Source organism: Abramis brama, assembly GCF_963993115.1.
Source record: "Abramis brama genome assembly, chromosome: 10".
NCBI classification, from domain to species: Eukaryota; Metazoa; Chordata; class Actinopteri; order Cypriniformes; family Leuciscidae; genus Abramis; species Abramis brama.
Window position 1 is genome coordinate 16,929,110 of NC_139972.1, and position 23,561 is coordinate 16,952,670.

The 23,561-nt window shown below is 37.4% G+C and overlaps 1 protein-coding gene across 1 annotated transcript in view; it reads right to left on the reverse strand.

The window, feature by feature from the left end:
* Window positions 1-13,701, reverse strand: part of exoc3l2b (exocyst complex component 3-like 2b) — a 21,941-nt gene extending 8,240 nt beyond the window's left edge. The window contains 8 exon segments of the mRNA XM_084127532.1: window positions 472-572; window positions 1,059-1,106; window positions 1,108-1,136; window positions 1,139-1,168; window positions 1,591-1,706; window positions 3,163-3,817; window positions 11,030-11,247; window positions 13,219-13,701. Of these exon segments, the coding sequence (XP_083983658.1) occupies window positions 472-572; window positions 1,059-1,106; window positions 1,108-1,136; window positions 1,139-1,168; window positions 1,591-1,706; window positions 3,163-3,817; window positions 11,030-11,247; window positions 13,219-13,679 (1,658 nt within the window). The 5' untranslated portion in view covers window positions 13,680-13,701.
* Between the last annotated feature and the right edge of the window lie 9,860 nt (window positions 13,702-23,561).

Genomic DNA, 23,561 nt, shown 5'->3' on the forward strand with positions numbered 1-23,561 from the left:
TCAACAAGGATGCATTTATTTGATCAAAAATACAGTAAAACAGTAATATTGGGAAATATTATTACAATTTAAAATAACTTTTTTCTATTTGAATATATTTTAAACTGTAATGTATTCCTGTGATGCATAGCTAAATTTTCAGCATCATTTCTCCAGTCTTCTGTCACATGAACCTTTGAATGATTTGCTCAAGAAACATTTCTTATTGTTATTATCAATGTTGAAAACAGTTGTGCTTCTTATATTTTTGTGGAAATTGTGACATTTTTTTCATGATTCTTTGATAACAAGTACGTTCAAAAGAACAGCATTTATTTGAAGTAGAAATCTTTGGTAACATAAATGTCTTTACTGTAAATTTTTGATCAATTTAATGTATCCTTTCTGAGTAAAAGTATTAATTAAAGAAAAAATGCTACTCACTCCTATCATTTGAATGATAGTGTCACTTTTCATGTATTATTTTCCCACCTGTACAGGAAATCTGCCAGTCCGTTGAGACTGCATTGAGCAACCCGTGAGCCCAAATGTCTGTTTACGGCTGCAGATCTCTCAAGGTCCTCTTGTAGCCTCTATAAGGCAAAATGTAAGAAAATATGTTATTAAGTGAATTTTGAGTATTAAAAACCTCAATTTAGCTCTTGAAATATTTTGCTCAATGCTCGTACTACTTCAGCCAACCAAATAAAAGTGACTGACTATTTTCCTTAATACCCTTTATGACCACTAGGGTGCAATACAGAGCCTACAAAAACAATATACTGTAATGGAAACATGCTCACAATGGGAAGTGTTTATTTATGTCGATTCAAGCTAGGGGACTATTTTCTTGTTACACAGAGGTGAATGATTGCCATTCTTACGTTTTGTTCTAACAACAAACCCAGTGTCTAAAACTTGCTGCACATATTGCAGACTGAACAGTGGCGCATTATACACGAAATCAATACTAAGAAAATCGAGTTAAGGCAACATGTGATGCTCTTACTTCATATGTCAAGCACAATACCTTATTATATATAAAATGAGCATAAATGGTCCATGTGGCCTGTGCTGACCTGAATAACAGTGCGAGCCAGAGGTATCTGATACTCTTCTATGTTCACGGGTGTCCAGCCATTTCTTTTCCTCCTCCGCAGAACCTGAGACAGCTCATTGGTCACTTTCCCCCTGAAAACACAACATTTCAACACACTCATTACCAGCATCCTTGCTGTGAGAGGCCATATAGGGCACTAGGTGCATATTGCATCCATAAGGAAACAATCCCACTATTAAGCCATTCAGTGCGTTAAGTATTCGGCTAATGTCACTCTTTTCAGGATGGGCTAAAGGATTATCAATAAGACCAACCATTCATGTTGCTTAATGAGTGAAGGGAAAAATGTGTTGTCAAACTGAATTCTATTGTGTAGTGCTCAATGTAGACAGGAAAGCCGCGTTGACCTCTGAAATGCCGCACTCTAATTGACCGTGCAGGTTGAAACGACCAGCCATCTCTTTGAGTGGACAGGATGTGCCGTTGTTTGAGGTACGCAGAAAAGGCTAGAAGATAACTCTGGGGATGAGGTTTGAGAATTTCAGTTCTTACCCTGACTGAATTGAGGCAGTCGAGCTCCAGTTTTTCCACCGTCTCTGTCGGCAGCAGTGGGCCGAGCTGCGAGAGGTTAATGGGTGTTGTTATGGTGACTGTTCCAAGGACATCTCTGCAGCAACAACAGGAAGAGCAAATCACAAACTGAGTCTGGACTTCACTCATAAGGAAACATTGAATTATGAAGGAACAGGAATGGGAAGGTACAAGAGTGGGTTTCACCTCTCATATCAACCAGAAGCTATTTATAACAATCTGTTTTAGGTTTGCTGTAGTTTTATGTGGCTTGACAACTGGATAGAGTCAGTGCAAACTAGAAATGGTACATTATCGTTCAATTAAAAAGGTTGGGGTCAGTAAGATTTGATCATATTTTTGAGTCTCGTAAGGCCTGTTCACACCAAGGACATAACAATACAATCCAAAATATAACGGCACAGAGAAACAATATCATTGATATCACTTTCAGAAGGATTATTTCCAGTTAAAAACATTGACAGCCAATCAGAATCCATCCTGCATTAAAGAGCTTGAGCATTTAAAGCGGCAGAAGACATAGCTGTGCGCGTTCAGAATAAACAACAATATTGTGCGTTGGTGTGGACACTAATATAGTTATCGCTATAGTTATATTTATTGCTATCGTTTTTGGTATGAACGGGCCTTTATGCTCACCAAGGCTGCATTTATTTAATAAAAGAAAAACAGTAACAATTTAAAACCACTGTGTTCTATTTTAATATATTTTAAAAAGTTCATATATTTAATATATAAAAAAATATGTATTTCTGTGATGGTAAAGCTAAATTTAAAGCAGCAATTACTCAAGTCTTCAGTGTCACATGATCATTCAGAAATCAGAAATTATAATATGCTGATTTGCTTCTCAATAAACATTTCTTATTATCAATGTTGAAAGCAATTGTGCTGCTTAATGTTTTTGTAAAAAATAAAAAAAATAAAAAAACTTACTGACCCCAAACTTTTTACTGGTAGTGTTGTTCCTCTAAAAGAATATTTGTCTGTCAAAATCTATTCATCCTAAAGCCATTTCAACTCTCAACAGTAGATTTTCTGTTTTCGGTGAAACATACAAAAAGATATTTTGCATAATATCCTGGATGTTTCCTATACAATAAAAGTTAATGAGGATTGGGCCTCCAAAACATCAAGCTCCAAAACATGACAAAAACACCACAAAAATAATCCATATAACTAAATATGCTAAATTCAAAGTCTTCTAAAGTCATACGATAGGTATGTATGAGGAACAGCTTGAAGTCTGAGTTTGAAAAATCTTCAGTCATCAAATACCATTTGTACGCATGCATATTCAAACTCGCTGCATTTTGTCCAGTTGCAAGACACACAAGAACTGATGCTGTCACATTTGAATATGGCTTCAGAAGACTTCATATGGACCACTTTTATAGTACTTTTATAGAGCTTGACAACCCATGGTCACTGTTTGGTTTCATTTTATGAGAATTGACGTTTTGAATATTCATTCAAATCCCTTTAAGGAACTATCCCTTTGAGGACATTAACCTAGTCAAACTACTGTTTACCTATTGTAAATGTTGTAGAGCCAGTCTAGCATAGAGTATATGTCAATGATCTGCAGATCTCCATTGGTGATCGCCTGGAGACGACGGGTAACAGCCTGGTGGTAGCTGTGCGTGTACACTTGGAAGGAGTCGTATTCCACCGGATATACAGACACCACATTACGCCGAGCCGCCCCGAGGTCCTCCACCATACGGACTCTAAGCTTATCCAGATAGGCTGCTAGCTCGCCTCCCTGTGCTTCTTCATGCGGGGGTAAGTTTGCATCAGCTAACTCGACTACCGCCTCCCTCCAGCGTTTCTTGAACTCCCTCGGCCGTGGGCCTCCTGGAGCGGCTCGTTCGCTCTGAGCCCAGTCCCGATCGGCTTGCTCCTCCTGCTGAAGCACCTGGACCACTAGGCCCAAGTTGGGTCCGGCGGTGGGGCAACGCAGAGAATCCCTTACCACGTCCCACAACTCTTTCTGCAGGGCCTCGTACAGCAGCTCCACATCTTTGGCTTTGCGCCGACTGCTGTCTTTGCTGCTGGGGCTGGTGAAATCCTCAGTGCCCCCTGCCGTAGGAGATTCGGCCTCCCTACACTCCTGCTCCAGCTCCAGAATGTGAGTGTCAGCCAAAAACAAATCTCTTTTTGTCACCAACTGCAGGATCTCCAATACTGACAAAACAGAAAATAAGGTTACCCATTAGTCACATAGCAGAGACCGAATACTACATTTTTATTGTTTAGTCACCCTCATGTTGTTGACTAATAAATAAATAATCATAAATAAAAAAAACAAGAAAAGATTTTTCGATGTTGTGAATAAAAAAAAAAAAGATTGGTGTGTGTTTTACAAGAAAACACCATTCGTATTTGTCTTGAAAAACCTGGCTATATGAGGTAGCCTAATTTTCTGATTTCTAGAACTGGAAAAACTGAATGAATAAAATATAACTCCATGGACATTTTTATTATGAAAATATGTTGTTCTAAATAAGCCAAGCTCCAAAATATTTTACAGTGTAGAAATTGTCCTTATCCACTAAACCACGAAAAAGTGAAAAAAGTCATGGAGACTTGGAATAGGAGTGAACAATGAGGGCTGAGAATCACTGCTCTAAAACACCCAGAAGATAGTGAATATGGGAACATTCTCTTGGCCATCCAGTACAATTCTTCAGAATTCCCCCATTAGTAAATTTCATACCATTAAACCTAAAACATAAATGCAGTATATCTTCCAGATGGTCAAAATGATTGCCAGTGCACTCTGCTGGCTATAATTTATAATGATCTCACTTGTGTTTCTTATGTGCAGCAACACTTTTTTACATTCCAAAAAATGTCTTTGATGAAGCAGGCGGGCTCTCATTGAGGTCAGTGCTCACACCCATCCTTCATCATTTCCATTCCTTTCCTTTGGGATGAACACATTTACATGGTCTAACAAATTGGTCTGATTACTGGAGACAGGTTTTGGGAGGCTTCGAGAACAGCTTTTCATTAACCAGTCCATAGGAAAGTCTAGAGGTCAACAAGTTCACGTACTGAAAGGACTAGCAAAGCTGGTCACCAGCATATTGTGTTACAGATGCAAGTGACCAGCATGTAATGTTTCCAAGTTCTTAGCTTAACCAGACAAACTTCTATGGTATATACTTTATAATGATAATAATATAAAGAATAATAAAAATTATTAATAATCATTTTACTAAAATATTTATTAAAAAAAAAAGTATTTTATTTGAATTAACAATTATATATATATACACACACACAAACATACAGTAGTGGCCAAAAGTAATATTCGTTTTTACGCAGCACGTTTGAGCTTCTGCAAGAACCAATGAGGTTTGTTCTTGGGCGTCAAGCAGGTTTGGTTGAGCTTCTGTTTATGTTCGCTGATCAATGTTTGAATGTGAATTAAAGCCTAAATTCAATCTGTTCATCATATGAAGTGATTGTGGCTCTTCAGAATATTTGGACTAAACCGCTCAATCCGGATGGATTGGTTTTACGGTCTCTTTATGAACTTTTTTAAGCGTCAAATTGGTAGCTGCGTAGCTGTTAATGGAGGGACAGAAAGCTCTCAGATTTCATCAAAAGATCTTCATTTGTGTTCTGAAGATGATTGAAAGTCTTACGGGTTTGAACAACATTAGGGTGAGTATCTGATGACAGAATTTTCCTTTTTAGGTGAACTAACCCTTTAAGCTTGCTTACTGACAATTCTCAACACGCATCTATTGAGATGAAGATATGTCACAAATCAGCTGTGCAAATAATTGGCGCTGCTGTTGAATTCCTCAGAACATTGAACGGACAGTAAGGGGCCCTTTGCGGTGCTGAGTTGCCCATATATTTCCTGTGACTTCCTGACCTCTTCTTAGAGGGAAGGATGCGGGGGCGTTTGGTTGGCGCCTGACTCATCTGTCCCTATCCCTATCGAGGATGGACTGTCCAGTACTGCCATGACAGACCCCACACCCTTCTCAACCATCTCGGATAATAACAGTCCAAGTGTGCCAGTCCAATGGAAGGAGATCTAAATATAAAATACAATACCAAAAGGCTTATCGCCAACACAGACAGGGGATAAGATGGAAAAATGTATTTGCTGCCTGTTAAAAATTAGAGTCACTTCCTCTGCAACTCATCCAAGTGAAAAGTCCTCCACCCAAGGACGACATGTCACTGTATCATCTAAGTGACCTTTAGATAGGACTACTGTTCAAACCTAGGGGAAGTAAAAGCTGACCCTGTAAGCTTATATCTGAGAAGAAGTTGTGCAAAATTCAGAATTTAGAAACTGGCTCCCTTTTAATGCATGAATGAGAATTAAAAAAAACAACAAAAAAACAATTGGTCACATTACAGTACGTTGAATGGGAATTGAAATAACAGGAATTGAAATTTACTGAACTTCACTTCAAAGAAATTCAACAGGTTATGGCATTCCAGGTAATGAAGTGTTTTTCCACACTTGCTCATAAATCTGTTTGTAAGGCCCATAAAACCTTCAAACTCCAAGACTTTTGCAAGCATTTTAACTTTAAAACAAGGTTGTGTTTACAGTATATGTTATATAATAAAGAACTTATAAATACTTGCATATTTTAACTTACATCTTGTTTAAAAGTTTGGACAGAAATAAATGCTTTTTATTCAGCAAGGGCATATTAAATTGATCAAAACTGACATTAAAGAAATTTACATTTTTACAAAGTATTTCTATTTAAATAAATGCTGTTTTATATATATATATATATATATATATATATATATATATATATATATATATATATATATATATATATATATATATATATATTCATATACTGTATGACAGAACTGTATATATGTATTTGTTTTGAATGACAGACTTTTATATTGGACAAGCAATGGTCCAGATGTTAAAAGCCATGCAGTTTAAATGGTTTTATCCCACAGTTATTAAAATGCGGATCGATGCCAGTAACTGAGCTGAGCTGTGCAGAGAGGACAACACTAGTTCTTTGTTTCCAGAAAGTCTCATGCACTAAATTCATGGTGTGTAGAGCATACTTCACTTAAGCATGGACATGTCACCACCCTTCCTTAATGAAAACCACAGGGATTGAAGTGTTGCCTTTTAAGGGCACATATGGCACTATGCTACACAAATATACCTCCACCATGATTTCCAAGAGGAGGTAATGGTATTTACTTTTGGCCAGGGATTTTAAAGGGTGGGGACTGACAACCAACTCAACTGAATAGATCTGACTAAGCAAGATATCTGCTAACATTGCACCAACACACCTGCACAACCAACACCTCTCAGCAGGACCAATCAGCCGTTACAAGGAAAAGATTAGCCCGAGTTCTAGGAATGTAATGGAATATGATCTGTTCTTTGTCGTGCCACAGGTTCAGGACCATTTTCCATGAACCCTCCCTCTGTAAGGGTTTCAGAGTCAAAATTCTCCTGTCAAGCCGGAGAACGAGAAACCGAAGAACTTGAGGAATAGCAGCCCACTGAAATTCCCTTTCTCATTCATTCACTTCCCCCATTTAATGCTCAGCATGTGCAGAGTAGACATATTTTCCCCAGAAGTGAAATATTTAATAAGTGAAGGGCGATTGTATTTCCTGCCTCTGCCTTAGAAGCGCAGATGGGTCGAGTAATACTTGTTGGTCTCGTCCCCTGTGCCCAATCCTGTCCAGAAGGAATTTTCACATGCTAAAATCTTGTTTCAATGTCCAGCCCAGTGAGATGAAGTGGCAATCAAAGTGACAACTGGCCTCGCCTGCCACTGGAGACCTTAAGTCAGGACAGAACGGTCCCACTCCCTTCTTAATTAATTTAGACATGGCCAACGTCAACAGAGAAAACCTAAATTGAACCATTTGAAAAACCGAGTACTCCACCTTACACTAAGTGGAACCCTGCCCTCACTTAATGCTTGTTGGTTTATTTGACATGCATGGACAAATCTTCCTGCCAAGTGTTGGACAATAGCTGGATAAGGTGGAAGTGTTGGCTATTCCCTTTTACGAGTGACTCTGCCAGTTGGCATGCGGGAATATTTGCTATCATAAATTGGAGTTCAGTGATTCCATTCAGATACTGTTTCCATGGTGGCCATGACGGAATGGCTCTCAGCTGTAGTTATGGCTTATGGTTGGGGATTGCGGGTAGTAATTTGGTGAGGTCTGGAAATCATTCACTAGGATGAGGGGTAAACGCCCTTCTATATGGCTGCTTTATCAATTCAGTCAGATTTCATCTTATACTTTGCCAATCCCAAAGACAACTGAATGCGTTCAGTTCTGATAGATACCAGCCACCCGAACGCAACGAAGACCTTGCTGTCTGAACAGTGAGGTTTAGTTGCAACATGCTTTGTGTACCAAGAACAATTTCTTCATATTGTTATGACAAAACAAAATGGAAAAAATTGGAAAGCATTGTATTTTGTAAAAAGAAAGAACCTTTTTGTTAAGGAAACTTGCAGCATAACAATTTGAGCGAAATATTGCATTGACGTTTAAGTTTAATCTCAGAATTTAACATTTAGTATGTTCTTCCTTTGATTTAATATCCACATTTGGAGCAAAAATTCCAGATTTTCATTGTGGTTTCATTTTTTTTGGCACCCACTGAGTCTGTATGTAGCAAAAATCAAAGCCTAAATTCAATCGGTTCATCACATAATGCGATCATGTCTCTTCATTAAATTTTGGACTAAACCGCTCTATTTATATGGATTAGTTTTAAGATCTCTTTATGAACTTTTGAAGCATCAAAGTGGTAGTTGTGTAGCTGTCAATGAGAAAGCTCTCAGATTTCATCAAAAAGATCATCCGAAAAATGGTGTCAGTAGGAAATATCAGTTTACATTTCCAAACATTCCTTTTGCCATTAATTGTAATAATCAAGTGAGATTTTCGAATGCACAAGGAGTCTGACAACAGCCGGTGCTCCACACGGAGATCTGATCTCAAGCCTAAGACTTTTGCACAGTACTGTATATATATATATATATATATATATGTGACCCTGGATCACAAAACCAGTCACATGGGTACATTTTTTGAAATGTATGCATCATTTGAAAGCTGAATAATTAAGTTTTCCATTGGTGTATGGTTTGTTAGGACAGGACAATATTTGGCCAAGATACAACTATTTGAAAATCTGAAATCTGAGGGTGCAAAAAAATCGAAACATTGAGAAAATCGCCTTTAAAGTTGTCCATTTATGTTCGCAATTCATGCAGCATTCACTCACAAAAATAAATGTTTTATATATTAACGGTAGAAAATTTACAAAATATCTTCATGGAACATGATCTTTACTTAATATCCTAATGATTTTTGGCATAAAAGAAAAATCGATAATTTTGACCCATACAATGTATTGTTGGCTTTTGCCAGAAATATACCCGTGTGACTTATGACTGGTTTTGTGATCCAGGGTCACATATACAGATAGATAGATAATTGATATAATTATATTAATTATATTTTGAGCTATAGAATTTAAGATTGGTAAAGCAATGACACAGGAAGTAAAAGCATACAAAATATTTTGCCAACTCAAGTGAAATCTGATCTGGTTGACAGTTGACACACTCCATGAACAGGATTGACGTCCTGTTCTTCGCTCAATTTTCTGGCTTTTCTTACATGCACAGCAACCAAGGCATGCATGGCATTACACATTATTTGAAGCGTTACTTCCTTATTTAATGTTTCTTTTGATCCATATATATGTCATATATACAAATACGTCATTGTGAAGATGTTTGATAACATTATTAAAAAGGACTTGATTATCATTCCCTCAGGAATGTGCTGCCACTTGAGGACAGCTGCATGGATGAAGCAATGCTTTCTTTTGTCATAACACGTACGTCTGCAAAATAAATGGGAATTATTATTTAAGCTCATACAGAAGACCTTTCCTGGAATACTTAAGTAAGGATCACAAAAACAGATACCAAACAAAAAAATGGGTTTAGCATTGGAATTTTGTATATTTAATATGACATCCAATGAATGTGTAAACAAAAATGCTCTTCAACCAAATTACAGATGGATCGTAGTGTCTGGTGGTCTTCTCAGCTGATAGCTGAGAGTTACTAAACTAATAACTTGGAAACCCACATGACTGTTGCGAGAGTTCACAAGAAGGTTTCCCGTCAACATAATGTGGCTAAATACACAAATAAAAAGTGATTTTTTGCTGTGTCAGCTGGGACATGCAAAGCAGCAAGACACCCTTTCCCCCCTGCTGAAACAAAGCAAAGACATGACCAAACATGACACTATTGGGCACATTCAGTTCCTCTTTGCTCAGATTCCTCTTTTATCATGTTCCATGCTGCATTTACGCAAGGTAAAGAGGCTGATGGTTTCAGATTTGACAGCCCTCTAGCCCGTATGGTAGGAACGATTAGTTAAAAAAAAAAAGCCTTGATAATCAGCTAAATGCATGCCGCTCTGACAGTCATGTTCCCCGATTATCAATCTTTCTGCAAAATTTAGTTCCAACTCTAATCAAAAACATCTGAACTTGGTAATCAGAGTCTTGCTTCAAAATGACACACAATTGTGTAAGAGCATAGCTGAAATAAAATTATAGGTTGAGCACACAATGAACTCTGTTGACTGTTCAACAAATGCACCAGCAACCACTAACACATTATATATATGCTTGCAAAACAGTCCAGTCCTGTGACGTTAGCAATTCGCATTGCTAGGTTGAAGATATCCATTCTCATCCTTCACTACCATTCTTAAGGCTTTTTTTCTTCAACAAAGAGAGCTTGCAATTTGCTGCCAGTTTTGAACCTTATCTCTCATGGTCTTGCAGTGAAAAGCCTGAAACCTGAGCATGCAATCATGTGCAAATTCCTACGTAGCATGTTCCATGCTCATGCAGGTCAAGCTAAACAGCCACGTTCTGGTACAGTTGTGGTTAAAGGTTTGAGAACAAGCATTAAAGATAGTTAGATATTAGTTGTACATTCATAGTTTAAATGGTGAATTAATTAGCAAATAATGGCATGTTTAGCACTATCACAGTCTTTGATGACTGCCTGTAGATTTTCTTGAAGGGCAATATAATTATGCTTCATAAGAAATTAGAATAATCAGAAATACTATATTACATTGACACAAACAATTACAAAACAACTGTTATAAATAGCTAAACTGCTAAACATTTTATGTGTGTAAAATGAGAAACACATATAGAACAAAAACAGTTTTATAATGTATATTTCATTTGTAATGGACAGGTAAATCTGGTCCTTTTTTTGACGAATATGGGTCTGTTGCTGAATGCTGCTATACAAATGCACAGCTTCAGATTCACTAGTTGACTGTTTGTCCAAGTACCTGAAAGTGGCTCCCTGGGTTTGACCTCGGGCACCTCCTCAACTGGCTCTTCCTCGGGGCCCTGGGATGAGTGGTCCTGCATGGACTCCCTCTTCATCTTGCCCTTGCCCACCATCTTCAGGAAGGAGAGTCGACGACTGGTGGAGTCCGAATCAGCTTCTGAGCATAGGTCACCATTGGTCAAGCTCTCCTTGCGATCTTTACACCTCCCTGCCATTCTATAGGAAGAAGAAAGTTGATAAGGTTGATTAGTTACATTTTGATTGTGCAGACACTTTTATCAAAAGCACATTGCATCTAATTCAAGGTATACATTTTCATGTATTTCCTGGGAATCAACTCCATGACCACGGTGTTGCTAATCATGTTCTTCTGCTGTTTGAGACTCAGGAAAGCTTTATGAATTATGAAATGAATTGTTGCAATAGCACAAAAATAAATGGTCTTTCATAAACTAATAGTGTCGTTAGAAAACTATGGATTTAAAGGCATGTGTCTAGAACAGTGTGTCTATTCTACTAGTGGCAACAAATGGAACTACACAAACTATAATTGTTTACAAATGAGTTTCCCAAACACTCCTACCTCCCCCTTTGGCAATAAATCATCATATAAATCATTAATTAGTCCTAAACCGTTTATCACACTTCATTTCTTTATTTTGTGCAACAGTGCCCGTCCATTTTCAGCCATCTTGGTTCCAAAGGTTTTCTTTTTATTAATTCTTCCTATAGGGATTTTCAAAATGTCTTTGTTAAAGAATTTTAAGTTATTAACCAAATCAACTAGGTACAAACTGAATTATTTAAAGCAAAAAAGTATTTGAAAATCAGACAACAAGTCAAATATACAAGACTGTGTACTTAATGGGTTCAATGAGGGAAAGAACTACAATCCCATGATGCATTCCGAATGACATAATACCATTAAAATATAATATAGAATTATAGTATTACAATATAATACAGTATTGCTTTAAAGAAATAGATATAGTTACATATCTACACAATATATTAGATTTTTTTTGCAAAATATCACACATACACAAATATTTATATAGTTTGAGAGCATAGGGAGACTAACAATTACATCACTTGCAATGCTTCATGGGAGTGGGCGGGGTTTCTTTGCAGAATCATAAATAATAGTTTCTCACCAGGACTTAAAAAATAACTTATTAAAAAATGTTAAGATAAAGGCTTCAACAAAAGCATATATCACCAATGATTAACAAACTTGTGGCTCACAGTAGGTCTGTCTTTAATGGTTTAGAAGTTTATAAGTAAAAAAACAACCCGAATGTTGCACTCTAAAAATGCAACCGGAACCAAATGACATTCTTTTACGTTGATTATCGCATGTGCATTCTTCTGCTGAAGATTACACATACTGTGTTCCCTGCACTATTTATTCAACGGCACAGACTGAACTCTGCAGATGAAAATTGGCCCATGATTTACTCACCCTCAAGCCATTCTAAGTGTACATGACTTTCTTCTTTCAGACGAACACAATCAGAGTTATATTAAAAAAATAATATAACATTGCTCTTCCAAGCTTTATAATGGTAGTGAATGGAGGTTCTGATTTTGAAGTCCAAAAAAGTGCATCCATCCATCATAAAAGTAATCCATATGACTCTGGGGGTTAATAAAGGCCTTCTGAAGTGAAGCGATGCATTTGTGTAAGAAAAATATCCATATTTAAAACTTTATAAAATAAAATAACTAGCTTCCGAGTTCCGACAGACGGCCGTACACATTGATTTACGGCAAAAGAGTAACCTCTGACCTGACGCATGATGTATTGACAAATACAATTTTGAAAGATAAATGTCGGAGGATTTTGAAAAGGAAAAGGAGCTTGAAATTGTTGCCCAGCCCTATTTTTCTTACAAAAACGCATCACATCGCTTCAGAAGGACTTTTTTAACACCCTGGAGCTGTATGGATTACTTTTATGATGGATGGATGCACTTTTTAGGACTTCAAATTATTATAAAGCTTGGAAGAGCAATGATAATATTTAATATAAAACTGATTGTGTTCTTCTGAAAAAAGATACATATACACCTTGGCTTGAGGGTGAGTAAATCATAGGATAATTTTCATTTTTGGGTGAACTTCATTAAGAGGAATTGGAACCGGAACCGTTTAATTCTTTTCAATTCCCATCCCAACCCATCATACCGTAGCAAGCTCCCTTCTGAACTCCGTCTGCCCTTCTTCTTCCTCCCCAAGGGTGAGGCTGAACCTATAGAGCCCTGTGGGGAGGGGGTTTCCCTGCCCTTGCTCCTGGCAGACATGCGCAAGTTCTTGCCCAGTTTGCCCAGGGTCTTGAGGGGGGAGACCCCCTTCATGCGTTCCAGCGTGCCTTTGATGGAGCTTCCCTTCCCTGAGCCTCCACGTCGCACCTCATTAGCCTCATTTTCATCTTCCTCATCCTCAAACGGGTTTCTGTCCCGCGGCACACGCCCATCCAGGAGTGAGCCTCCGTTGCTTCTGGGCCAGTCCTCATCTGAACCAGGCTCCTCAAATGGATTGTGGTTAAGACTCATTTTTCTGAGAATGAACTCACTACGCGTAGTCTCCAAATCCACACTAAATCTGCCTCCCTTCAGCCGAGACGGGAGGTTCTTAAGGACTGGCATGGTTGCGCTTGGAGGATATATGCTGGAAGAGAGATAAAACAGTTATCTATCAGAATCCCCACTACCAGTATGAACTGTGTAAGCCATTACAGATGCCTCTACAAACAGGAAATTACTGCCACACAGGCCATTACACTGGCATTCATCCATCATGCTGCTATGAGCTTTCATTTTTTATGAAAAAGTTCCTTGGTTCTTGCCCGCGTACAGCCGAAATAAAATAGTAAAATGCACATAAAAATAGAGAGACTGGATCTTGTGAAACTGTAGATTTCAATAGGTAGCGTCTGATAATGTGGACACTGTGGTGACTTTAATTAATTTAAAAATACATATAATGGAAGATTTGTTCCTCTTCTTTGATAAGCATGTTGTTATGTTCTGAATTTAAATTCGTTTTGACACTTTCTTTGGGGGATATACAGTCAAAATGTCAATGTGATACAACTGAAAAAAACTGAAGAAAAGCCTAATTAACAATGAAATTATTGAAAAGAAAATCTTAACTAGTCTGGCTAAGTCTTAACTAACTTTTCTGCCAAATCAAAGCCATGTGATGCAACCAACATGCAGGAAACCCCCCCCATAAAAATAGGAAATGATGTCACAGAGAGGACCACTTCAAGGTGCAAGGTGACCTTGTGGTGCAACTCCCCAAATACATAGATTTTATGAATTAATCATTTCAATTATTTGTTAAAAATGCTTTTTATATTTGTATATTATTTATATATATAGTAATGATTAAGTCTGACACTCACATTCAAGGTTTAAATTTTTTTTTTTTTTTTACGGAGCCCCTCACATTAGGAATTTGTTCTCACAACTTATTAATTCATGGCCACGTTTTATTAATTCATTCCCTCATGATAATTACAATGTCGCCATGTTATACCGATGTGTCCCTGAAAAGATATGTTCTTTTCTTTATTTGTCATTGACCCATGTCCTGTTGAGCCCTTTTCATTTTACTGACGCTTTCGCAGTTTTAAATATCAACTCAGCAATATCCGCAATGCAAACAGCATTAAACAACACAGATAAGAGGGATCTGACAGTTTTATTTGAAAGATTACTTATTTTATGATGGCAGAATCTGAAACACACCCTCTGGTTAATCTTGAAGACAATTATTATGAGGACTTTTGATGTTGGGCCTGCCTATATCACAAGAATAATAAAATAACGACACATACAGCCCAGAGAACGAGAACAAACTTCTGGTTAGGACAACTCACCCAAAACTTTAACATCTGGCATTTTATATTACGCCATTACTCTGTGTTACGACTGAATATGTGAAATCTTATGTAAATAAACAAAAGGAGGCTTCAACTTGATGAACTTGAGTCTATTTCAAGAAAACATGTTTGCCTCTTTCAAAGGCTTCTTGGGTAGAATAGCCCACTTGGATATTTATGGCTGGTGACAAAAGGGGATAGGAACAGCGCTGAATCACATCCGGTTTGCTAATTTGTGTGCTTGTTGTGTATGTGTGTGCGCATATGATGGGGCCAATACTTTATGAATGATTAACTTTGGGTTAACGGTCGTCAACCTGGCTTCCTCTTTATAAAAACTACATACTGTGAACAAAAAAAGAAAAAAATATATGAAAACATGTTTCTGAGATCAAAGTCACATTCTATACAGTAGCTTGGAGACCAATTTCAGTGTGTAACAGCCAACAAGCCTTAAATTCCTAGAGAGGGTCTATTGTTTGTGGCTTCCTACCTCTTTTAAATAATTATGTCTGCATGATTTTTCCATATGGGTCACCTACCATTCAGGGCTTATTCTTTTATGATCATCCACATTGCAAGATGTGTGTAATACACTGAAAGTGTCTGACAAGGTTTCGAAGAATGTTTCAACTCTGTTTGTCCATGTGATAAAGTTCAGTGGGGATCCAAACCAATATTGGAAACCATTAACTTTCATTTTATGAGCAAAAACTATTTTCTTTTGAGTTTAACAGGAAAAAGAAAGTCATACAGGTTTGTAATGAGAAAATAATGACTGAATTTTAAATTTTTAACTTGGTTGTTGAATCACTAGTGAGATGTAATTATTAGACAAGAAGAACACTTATATAGCAAATGGAGTGAATGAGGAGGAGAACGCAAGTTACACAACTGCTTAACAACAATGTTCATCTATGCTTGAACCATAAGGAAATTAACAAGTTAAATTAATGAATTAATAAGACACAAAGCGACTGAAAAGTCTCACGGCTTCAGCGATCGAAGTTGCATTGCAGATCATCCTCTCTCAATATTTCCACTGAAATTCCAGCTCTAATTATAAACCTTACAGTGGAGCCAATAAGGAACGTCGGGTTAGATCATTGGGTGAGATATAAGAACCATACTACCGCTTTCCCAGACCAACTCCTCTTCCTGTCTCATACAGGTAGGGGACAAAAGGGACAGGCCCCCTGCATTACAGCCAATGGCAGTGACATTACGTAATAAGTTTACTGGATGAAGTCAAGGAGAAATCAGTCAGACGAGCTATATCAGTGTATCTATCCTGTTACATCTACAGTTAATAACCAGCAGTTGTGATTGCCACATTTGAGGTATTACAGGATGGCATATTAATGAAGTGATATAATGTCAGTATACCATTTTTTTACCTTAAAATGTACTGATAACAAGCATAATATTACAATATGGTTAGGTCACAGTTAGTCTCAGCCACAGACTTCACGCCCACGGACCGTTGGATGAACATCTGATGCATATGGTACACAAAATGGGAAAAACATGGGAGTTTCGAAGTTGTCATTTGATTGGTTGATTCTACAGGATGTCCGGGAGAAACGTGTGTCACGTTCTTTAACGGTCCACCTGGAAACAAAGCCGCCGCGATGCCAAACCCCCTCATGGAAGAAGAAAGCTATAGTTTTTTACAACTGTGACAATGAGCACTTTGAGGATTTTCAAAAGTATGTGAAGTTCAAGGGTCTGTTGTTGCAGTAGCCTAAACTTGCACAACATTCTTGAATTATTAATTTATTAGAAGCAGGCCGGTCAGTTATCGTAAGGACATCGACGTTACATTTCCACGCCCCTAAACATGACGCAAAACAAAACGTTACATGTCAGTCAAACGTCCTCTTGGGCGGTCCTTGGCCAATGATAGCTGTGATAGAGTCCAAACCTTGTGCCGTCAGTCTGAAGGTCTGGCTACATGAGACTAGGTAGCAGTTAACCAATTAACAGATTTTTACTGTAGCATATTTTCTCCTGAAAAAATGTATATTTTATTAGCATTAGCAATGATGGTTTTTCAGGAAAAACTATAATAGTTTTTGTACATTGTGTCCAAGATGGCTTCTGGAGGATGCAAAAATACCAAAATCGTGTTATATAAGGTGCATCAGCTAAGTCTCACTCTATCCGCACCATAATCCTCATCAACTGCACCTACTATTTCAAAATTATGCGGAACCACAGACTGCAGTGCCACTGAGGTTCAAAGTCTATCATCTTGTCTCTCAGAAGGGATGGGCAATGAGTTACACTGAAACGGAGGGAGGACTGGACTTAATATGTGACGGACAGAGGAACTGCTTCTGTTGTAGATTTGGTTTCAGGCTCTGGTTAAAGGAAAAGCACTGGAATGTTGGAGAGAGCCAAAGACAACCTCCATATGACTTTCCCCAAGGCTATTGCAAGCTTGTGATCTCAAACAGGTCCAGTGAAAGTACTGATTATACTGGTTAAATGTAAGAGGTATATTGCATTGATAGACAGACAGACAGACAGACAGACAGACAGACAGACAGATAGATAGATAGATAGATACATAGATAGATAAATAGATAGATAGATAGATAGATAGATAGATAGATAGATAGATAGATTTTTGTTTGCACGTCACTGAAGCCACAGATTCGACTCGAACACTTCGAGGATGGAAGTGTTGAAAAGGGTCCCTTACGCCATCATTCATCACCACTATATTAAAGATGAACTCAAAACAAGCAAAGCATTATATGGGTACCACAAGGTCAGATTACTTGTTTTGACGTAACCAGCACTGTCAAATCTTAGTCGACCATCTTGACATTGGAATATGCCCTGCTATAAAGGCTTGTGCTTTTCCAGTACATTATCTTTTACTTGTGAGTAAATCTTTAACTGTGCACCAGGAGAACAATGTTAGATGACCTTATAAGATTGCCTGTGAATGAGGATTCTTTTTTTAAAACAGGAAGGATAAATATTTTACTTAATAAGCAGGAAGGGAAAAGTTTTAAGTCAGCTAGTTTAGAAATCAGTCGTACTATTTTTTTACATGGTCATGTGACGAGTTTGCAAAAAAGACGTTTAAATGAGGATTAAACTGAAGGACAGAGAGGACAGTAGCTGCTGTGACACTATCGACATTCCATTCAGTTCAATTTCTCTCATAAGAGATGTAGAAATGTTTAGTTGCACTCAAAAAACTGACTTACAACCGAGTTTAAAAAAAATCAATAATGTATTTATTGGCGTTAAGCCTGATTTCCCTTTAATTATCCCTTTTAAGACATATTCAACATATTAATACAATATCCCAATATTTCATTCATTTAACAGTTCTATAACCAAATGCATAGATTTGAACAATAAAAACGCCAGCGTTATTGTAGGCTAGCATTGCAGCTGTAAATTCTTCAGAGTGGTTAACATGGTTACTAATAACACAAGGTCCAGTGAAGTTTAGCACTTTATAATAACAAAGGGGAAATTTAAAAAAACTTACGGAGTCCATGTCGGTCTGTCTTCATGTCAGAAACGAAAAGTAAAAATATTTAAATGAAATAATGTGACATCAATTCAAATCGAGGAACGTCCCACTTATGTGTGTCAACACCACCGTTCAGAGTAAATGACACGAGCTGCTCAGTCAGGAATTTTACTTTTAGTTTGTGGGCAGGTCTAAGAACTCCCCCCCCCCCACCCCCCCCCCCCCTCCCTCCCTCCCTTAAAATAAAAAATATTTTTAGAATGAAAAAATACATATATGAATAAAATTACATTTAATTAAAATAATAATAATAATAATAATAATAATAATACATTTTAAGGATATTTTAAGAACTTTAAAAAGGTGCCTACAGGTTCTCCAAAAGGATTTCACCAGTGTGCCACAAGTACCTTTTTTATTACAATCATCTAGTGTGGACACAAGGATAGTAATACCAGTAAATTTTGACCTTGCGGAAATTGGACCAGGTACACACACACACACACACACACACACACACACACACACACACACACACACACACACACACACACACACACACACACACACGTGTGATAGAATATACAGTTTGTGTGTGTGTGTGTGTGTGTGTGTGTGTGGTTGTTTTTAAATAGTTTGAAATAGTATTCATGTATTCAGGACATCCTTAATATAAAAAACAAAACAAAAAAACGGATGAACCGTAAATGGATATGTGGCTTATTTAATGGGTCACAGGCCATTAAAATTGACCTGTGACCTCACGTCTTATATTTTTGCCCCATTTTTAACATTTTTATATTTGACAAAACAATCAGGCAGCACATGTGCCAGAGGAAAGTCAGACAAATGCGTATAAATTTTGTCTGAACAATATAAATTGCTCTGGAGTGCGTCATGGGGGTACATTTCAACTGAACAAGACCTGCATAAAAGAAAGAAAGCATGTTGAAAGAGTGAGCTTCTCCAGACCCTTGTTTTCTTAAGTATTATGAAATCTGTGTTCTTCAACAATATGATAAACAGTACAGAAAAGCTTCTTCGCTGATGCATAAACAAAGGATTGCCATGATTGTCATGGCTCCCATGAGCCTCAGGGTCTTTCACAGAGGTCAAAAACCTGGCATGGCTATTTAACTCTAAATTTTTTTATTTTTTTTAAATCTGTGTTATAAACATACAAACAAAAGCACTGACCACTTGGGCTGAGCAAATGGGCTGCATGGGGGGGGGGGGGGGGGGGATAACAAGTTGTACATATTGTACATTCAAGGTTCAAGCATTTTATCCCCCTCTTTTCTTTTGCAGCTATAGCTTATCTTCCGGACACACTTTCCCATGTCCACCTTGACCTCCCAGATAATCAACTATAGGATTCATGCAATACCTTTTCGTTGAAACTGAACAAGAACAACACCTTCTTGTTCCTGTTGATTGTCGGGGCAAAAAGTGCATTAGGAAACCACAATTGGCGCCACATCTAAGAGCAGCACTGAATAAAGCGGGACTGTATAAAGAGAAGCTCCAAACTGGGGTGAATTCTTGGCTTGGGGTGCAGGAAATAGTACCGCATAACATTAACTTTGTCATTGTTGTGTGTGTTTGCTGGTGCATCCTTTGCTCCTGCTCTGCCTACGATGTTCACCTTGGCGATGTTTCAAATATTTCCCAACAGCCTAAGCTCTTCAAAAGGACAATCTGGCTTGCATTTTGTTCGACATGATTCAGTTTAGAAACATTTTATTTGTTTTTTCAGATTGATTCCTGTAAAATGGTTCTGGGATTTTTGGACTATGCTTATTCACGGAAATCACACTATTAAATATAAAAAAATCGACCCCCTTCCTGAAATATAAAGGCAGATATTTATTTGTCATGTATAAAGATTCATGTATACTGGTAAAAATGTAATTATTATAAATATGTGTAAAATATTATACGTAAAATATTTACTTTCTATTATTTATCTGTCATTATATTATATATTTTTGTCTATATTACGATGAAACTGATTTTTCCCAACCCAGTTATTTATTTATTTATTTGTTTGTTTAAATGATTAATATAAAATAGTATATTTTTTTATTATAATTCAATAATTTTATTATTTATTATAAAAGAGAAATACTTTTAATACATGGATGTTTTTACCCAGCATTAAGAGTACAATTAGACACATATTCTATTTATTTATTTATTTAAAAATAGTATCATTTTTATTTTAATAATTTTCATATACAACTATCTTTTTTTACCCAGTAATGAAGAGGTAGTTCACCACTGGCTTTCAATAAAAGTTGGCTGCCTATAAAATAGAAAGGTGAAAGAAAAATCTAAATCGGCGCTACCTGACTATAGAGAAAACAGAGGAAAAGGCTGTTGTCTTCCCTTTTGCCAAATAGGTATAGGAAAACTTCAACACCCATAATGCACTGGGGCATGTTGCCATCCATGGTCTGCTGTACGCTTTCCAGAGTCAAATATCTCCATGCTAAAGTAGGAAATACTTCTTAGCAAACTTTTTGTATTGTTCCCGAGTGCAAGAATTCAAAGAGTAAATGTTTAGCAGGAGTGAGTTACTTTCGGTTTCCAGTGAAGGATTCTGTCAGTTCTGCCCAACAACGTGAAGCAAATACTGACGCGTTGCTGCCATAGTGTTCCATTTTTACCATAATGTAGTTTAAAGAGTAGACATAGTACGATCAAATTTTCCATAACTGCTCTGTTAATAACCCTCTGTCGATCCGACTGTCCGTGGCCGGGATCACAAAAATGAGGAAGTATAACCTGTAGTTTTCGTGAAAAGTTTTCACGAGCTGTAAAACAATCCCAAAGTTAAAATCTACAAAACTTGTGTTTGATTAAATGAGGATCTCATTTGATTACACCCATTTTTAAAAGTACCTTTTCAAATATCTTTTCATTGCTGCTTGTCATTACAGTAAAGCACACCATTCTTGGTTTCTTTCCCAAAGTGGTGTGCTCACATCCCTGTTTGTCACCATTATTATGCAACCTCTTGCTGGCACCTGAGTGAAAGGTCAGCGGAGGATGGTCCAATCATAGCCCGCCTGCATCCTGCAGTGGTGCTCCTTATGAACCGCAGGAAAAGCCCTCTGGATCTGTGCTGAGAAAAGGGCTCTAGGTCATGCCACTAACACAGCAGCGAGCAATCAGGAGCAGCCTTACTGACACTCTCCAGTGTGGTGAATGCCAGCAGAGGAACAGGGGGTTATCCTTTATAGGGCCCGTTTTAGCTGGTAGCATCCTGATTCCGTTTCGCTGTAGTGTGGGCATCTGCAAGCGGGAATGGACTGGATGGACGTCACAAGTGTAACCTTTTACATTGAGGGGGGTCAGGTTAAAGCTAATTTAAGAGGTTTGTGAGGGAAAACGTCACTCAGCATGTGAGGAAGGCTTTGTCTTTCCCTGGGTTTTTATGGTTGTCGTCGTGTCATCGCTGTACGTGTGTTTTCTGTCATCTGCAATGTCTTGTTTACTCTTCTTGGTGCAGGTGTTGTTTTCACTCACTTGTACAGTATAAGACTAATTGTAGTATTCTACATATTATTACAAGTCGATTGTGTATTATATGAATTCACGATTCATTTTGACAAGAGAATGTGTATGTGACACTTTTTTTTTTTTAATGAAAATGCACAGAATATTCATTGCAACTAATTACCCAAATTGGCCATGGACAGCAGGTAAAAACATGTAAATAATACAGTGCAGTTACCATATAATTGTGTAAGTTATATCAAAACAATCGTCTTATCAGCTACAAAAAGAGAGGAGAAAATGTTTGTTTTGCTGTTGGTGTCAGAAGGTCGTGTCCAATCAAACTATATGGTAGTGGTTCCTTTTTGGTTCCTGTTTGACTCCAAGGACCCCCCTTTGTCCAAGACACTCTATGGCCCTCCTATCTAAGCTGATATGTACCTCTATTGCTTCTGATGTAATAAAAATAAATAAAATCAAATATATGATGTCAGTTTAATGTTTTACATCTTTATTTTTTAGTGTTTTCCAGCATTTGAATAAAGATGGTAATATAACTAAACTGAAATAATTTCAAAACTTATTTAGCCCCCCTGGAAGTTTGCTTAGGCCCCCTAGTGGGCCCCGGGGCCCTGGTTGAGAACCACTGCTCTATGGCACATTCATTTGTGAATTGGTAGAAGCTGTTCAAATAAGGCAGATGCCCTCGAAAAAAATAAAATAAATAATAAAATCCTTGAAAATGAACAACGAAAGGACAAATAAAATATAAGCCACAATTAAATAATGGTTCACTTGTTAATCAAGTCAAATTACACTTCTGTTGTTCTTTTTTTTTTTTTGTTGTCCTTTCCATGTTATGTAAATGCAAATCTTTTCGCACAACATTTTGCACATTATTGGGCTTATGCAGTTTGTGGTAATTTACACATTTTGATTTTTTTTTATACATTTTTTTTTTATATTTTTTTTTTAAGTTGGGTCGCCACCTGGTAATCAGTCAAATCTGACGTGAAACTAGTTGAAACCCAACTGATTACAATGACTAGATTTCTGGCCATTGTTTTGAGATGTGATATGCGCAGAAAGTGAATCAGTAACTGCCACATGCGAACACATGGTTTTGTAGCATCACAACACAGACCATGATAAACATATCAAGAAGTACTTGGTCATATTTCACAACTATAAAGATCAATAACGCTTTCCAGTTTTGTTTGAGTGCATTCATGCGAGACGTGTACAAAAAGTGTGGAGAGTGAAGTGTACTTGGCCTTAATGACATTAATGTTATATCACTGACATTGAGACCTACACAACATCCACTCGGCTCACCAAGACATCAGAATAACCTTCATTGCCCAGTGAAACAGCTGAAACCAATGACATCTAAACTACTACTACTACTGAAGTTGTAAACACTCCTGCACTTGTCATATGAGGAATTTTGTCAGAAACCCTGTCAAACCAGAAAAACGTTCCTCTTACCTTGTTTGGCAGTGAAGCGATGGTAAATCCCTGAAAGTCTCAGAGCAGGGACATCCCAGTGCCCCAGAGGTTTAGTATCTGTGTATGTATTTGTGTGACAGGATTAACTTAAGTGTCCAACTCGAGAGTAGCTAACTATACATGTGCTGTCGT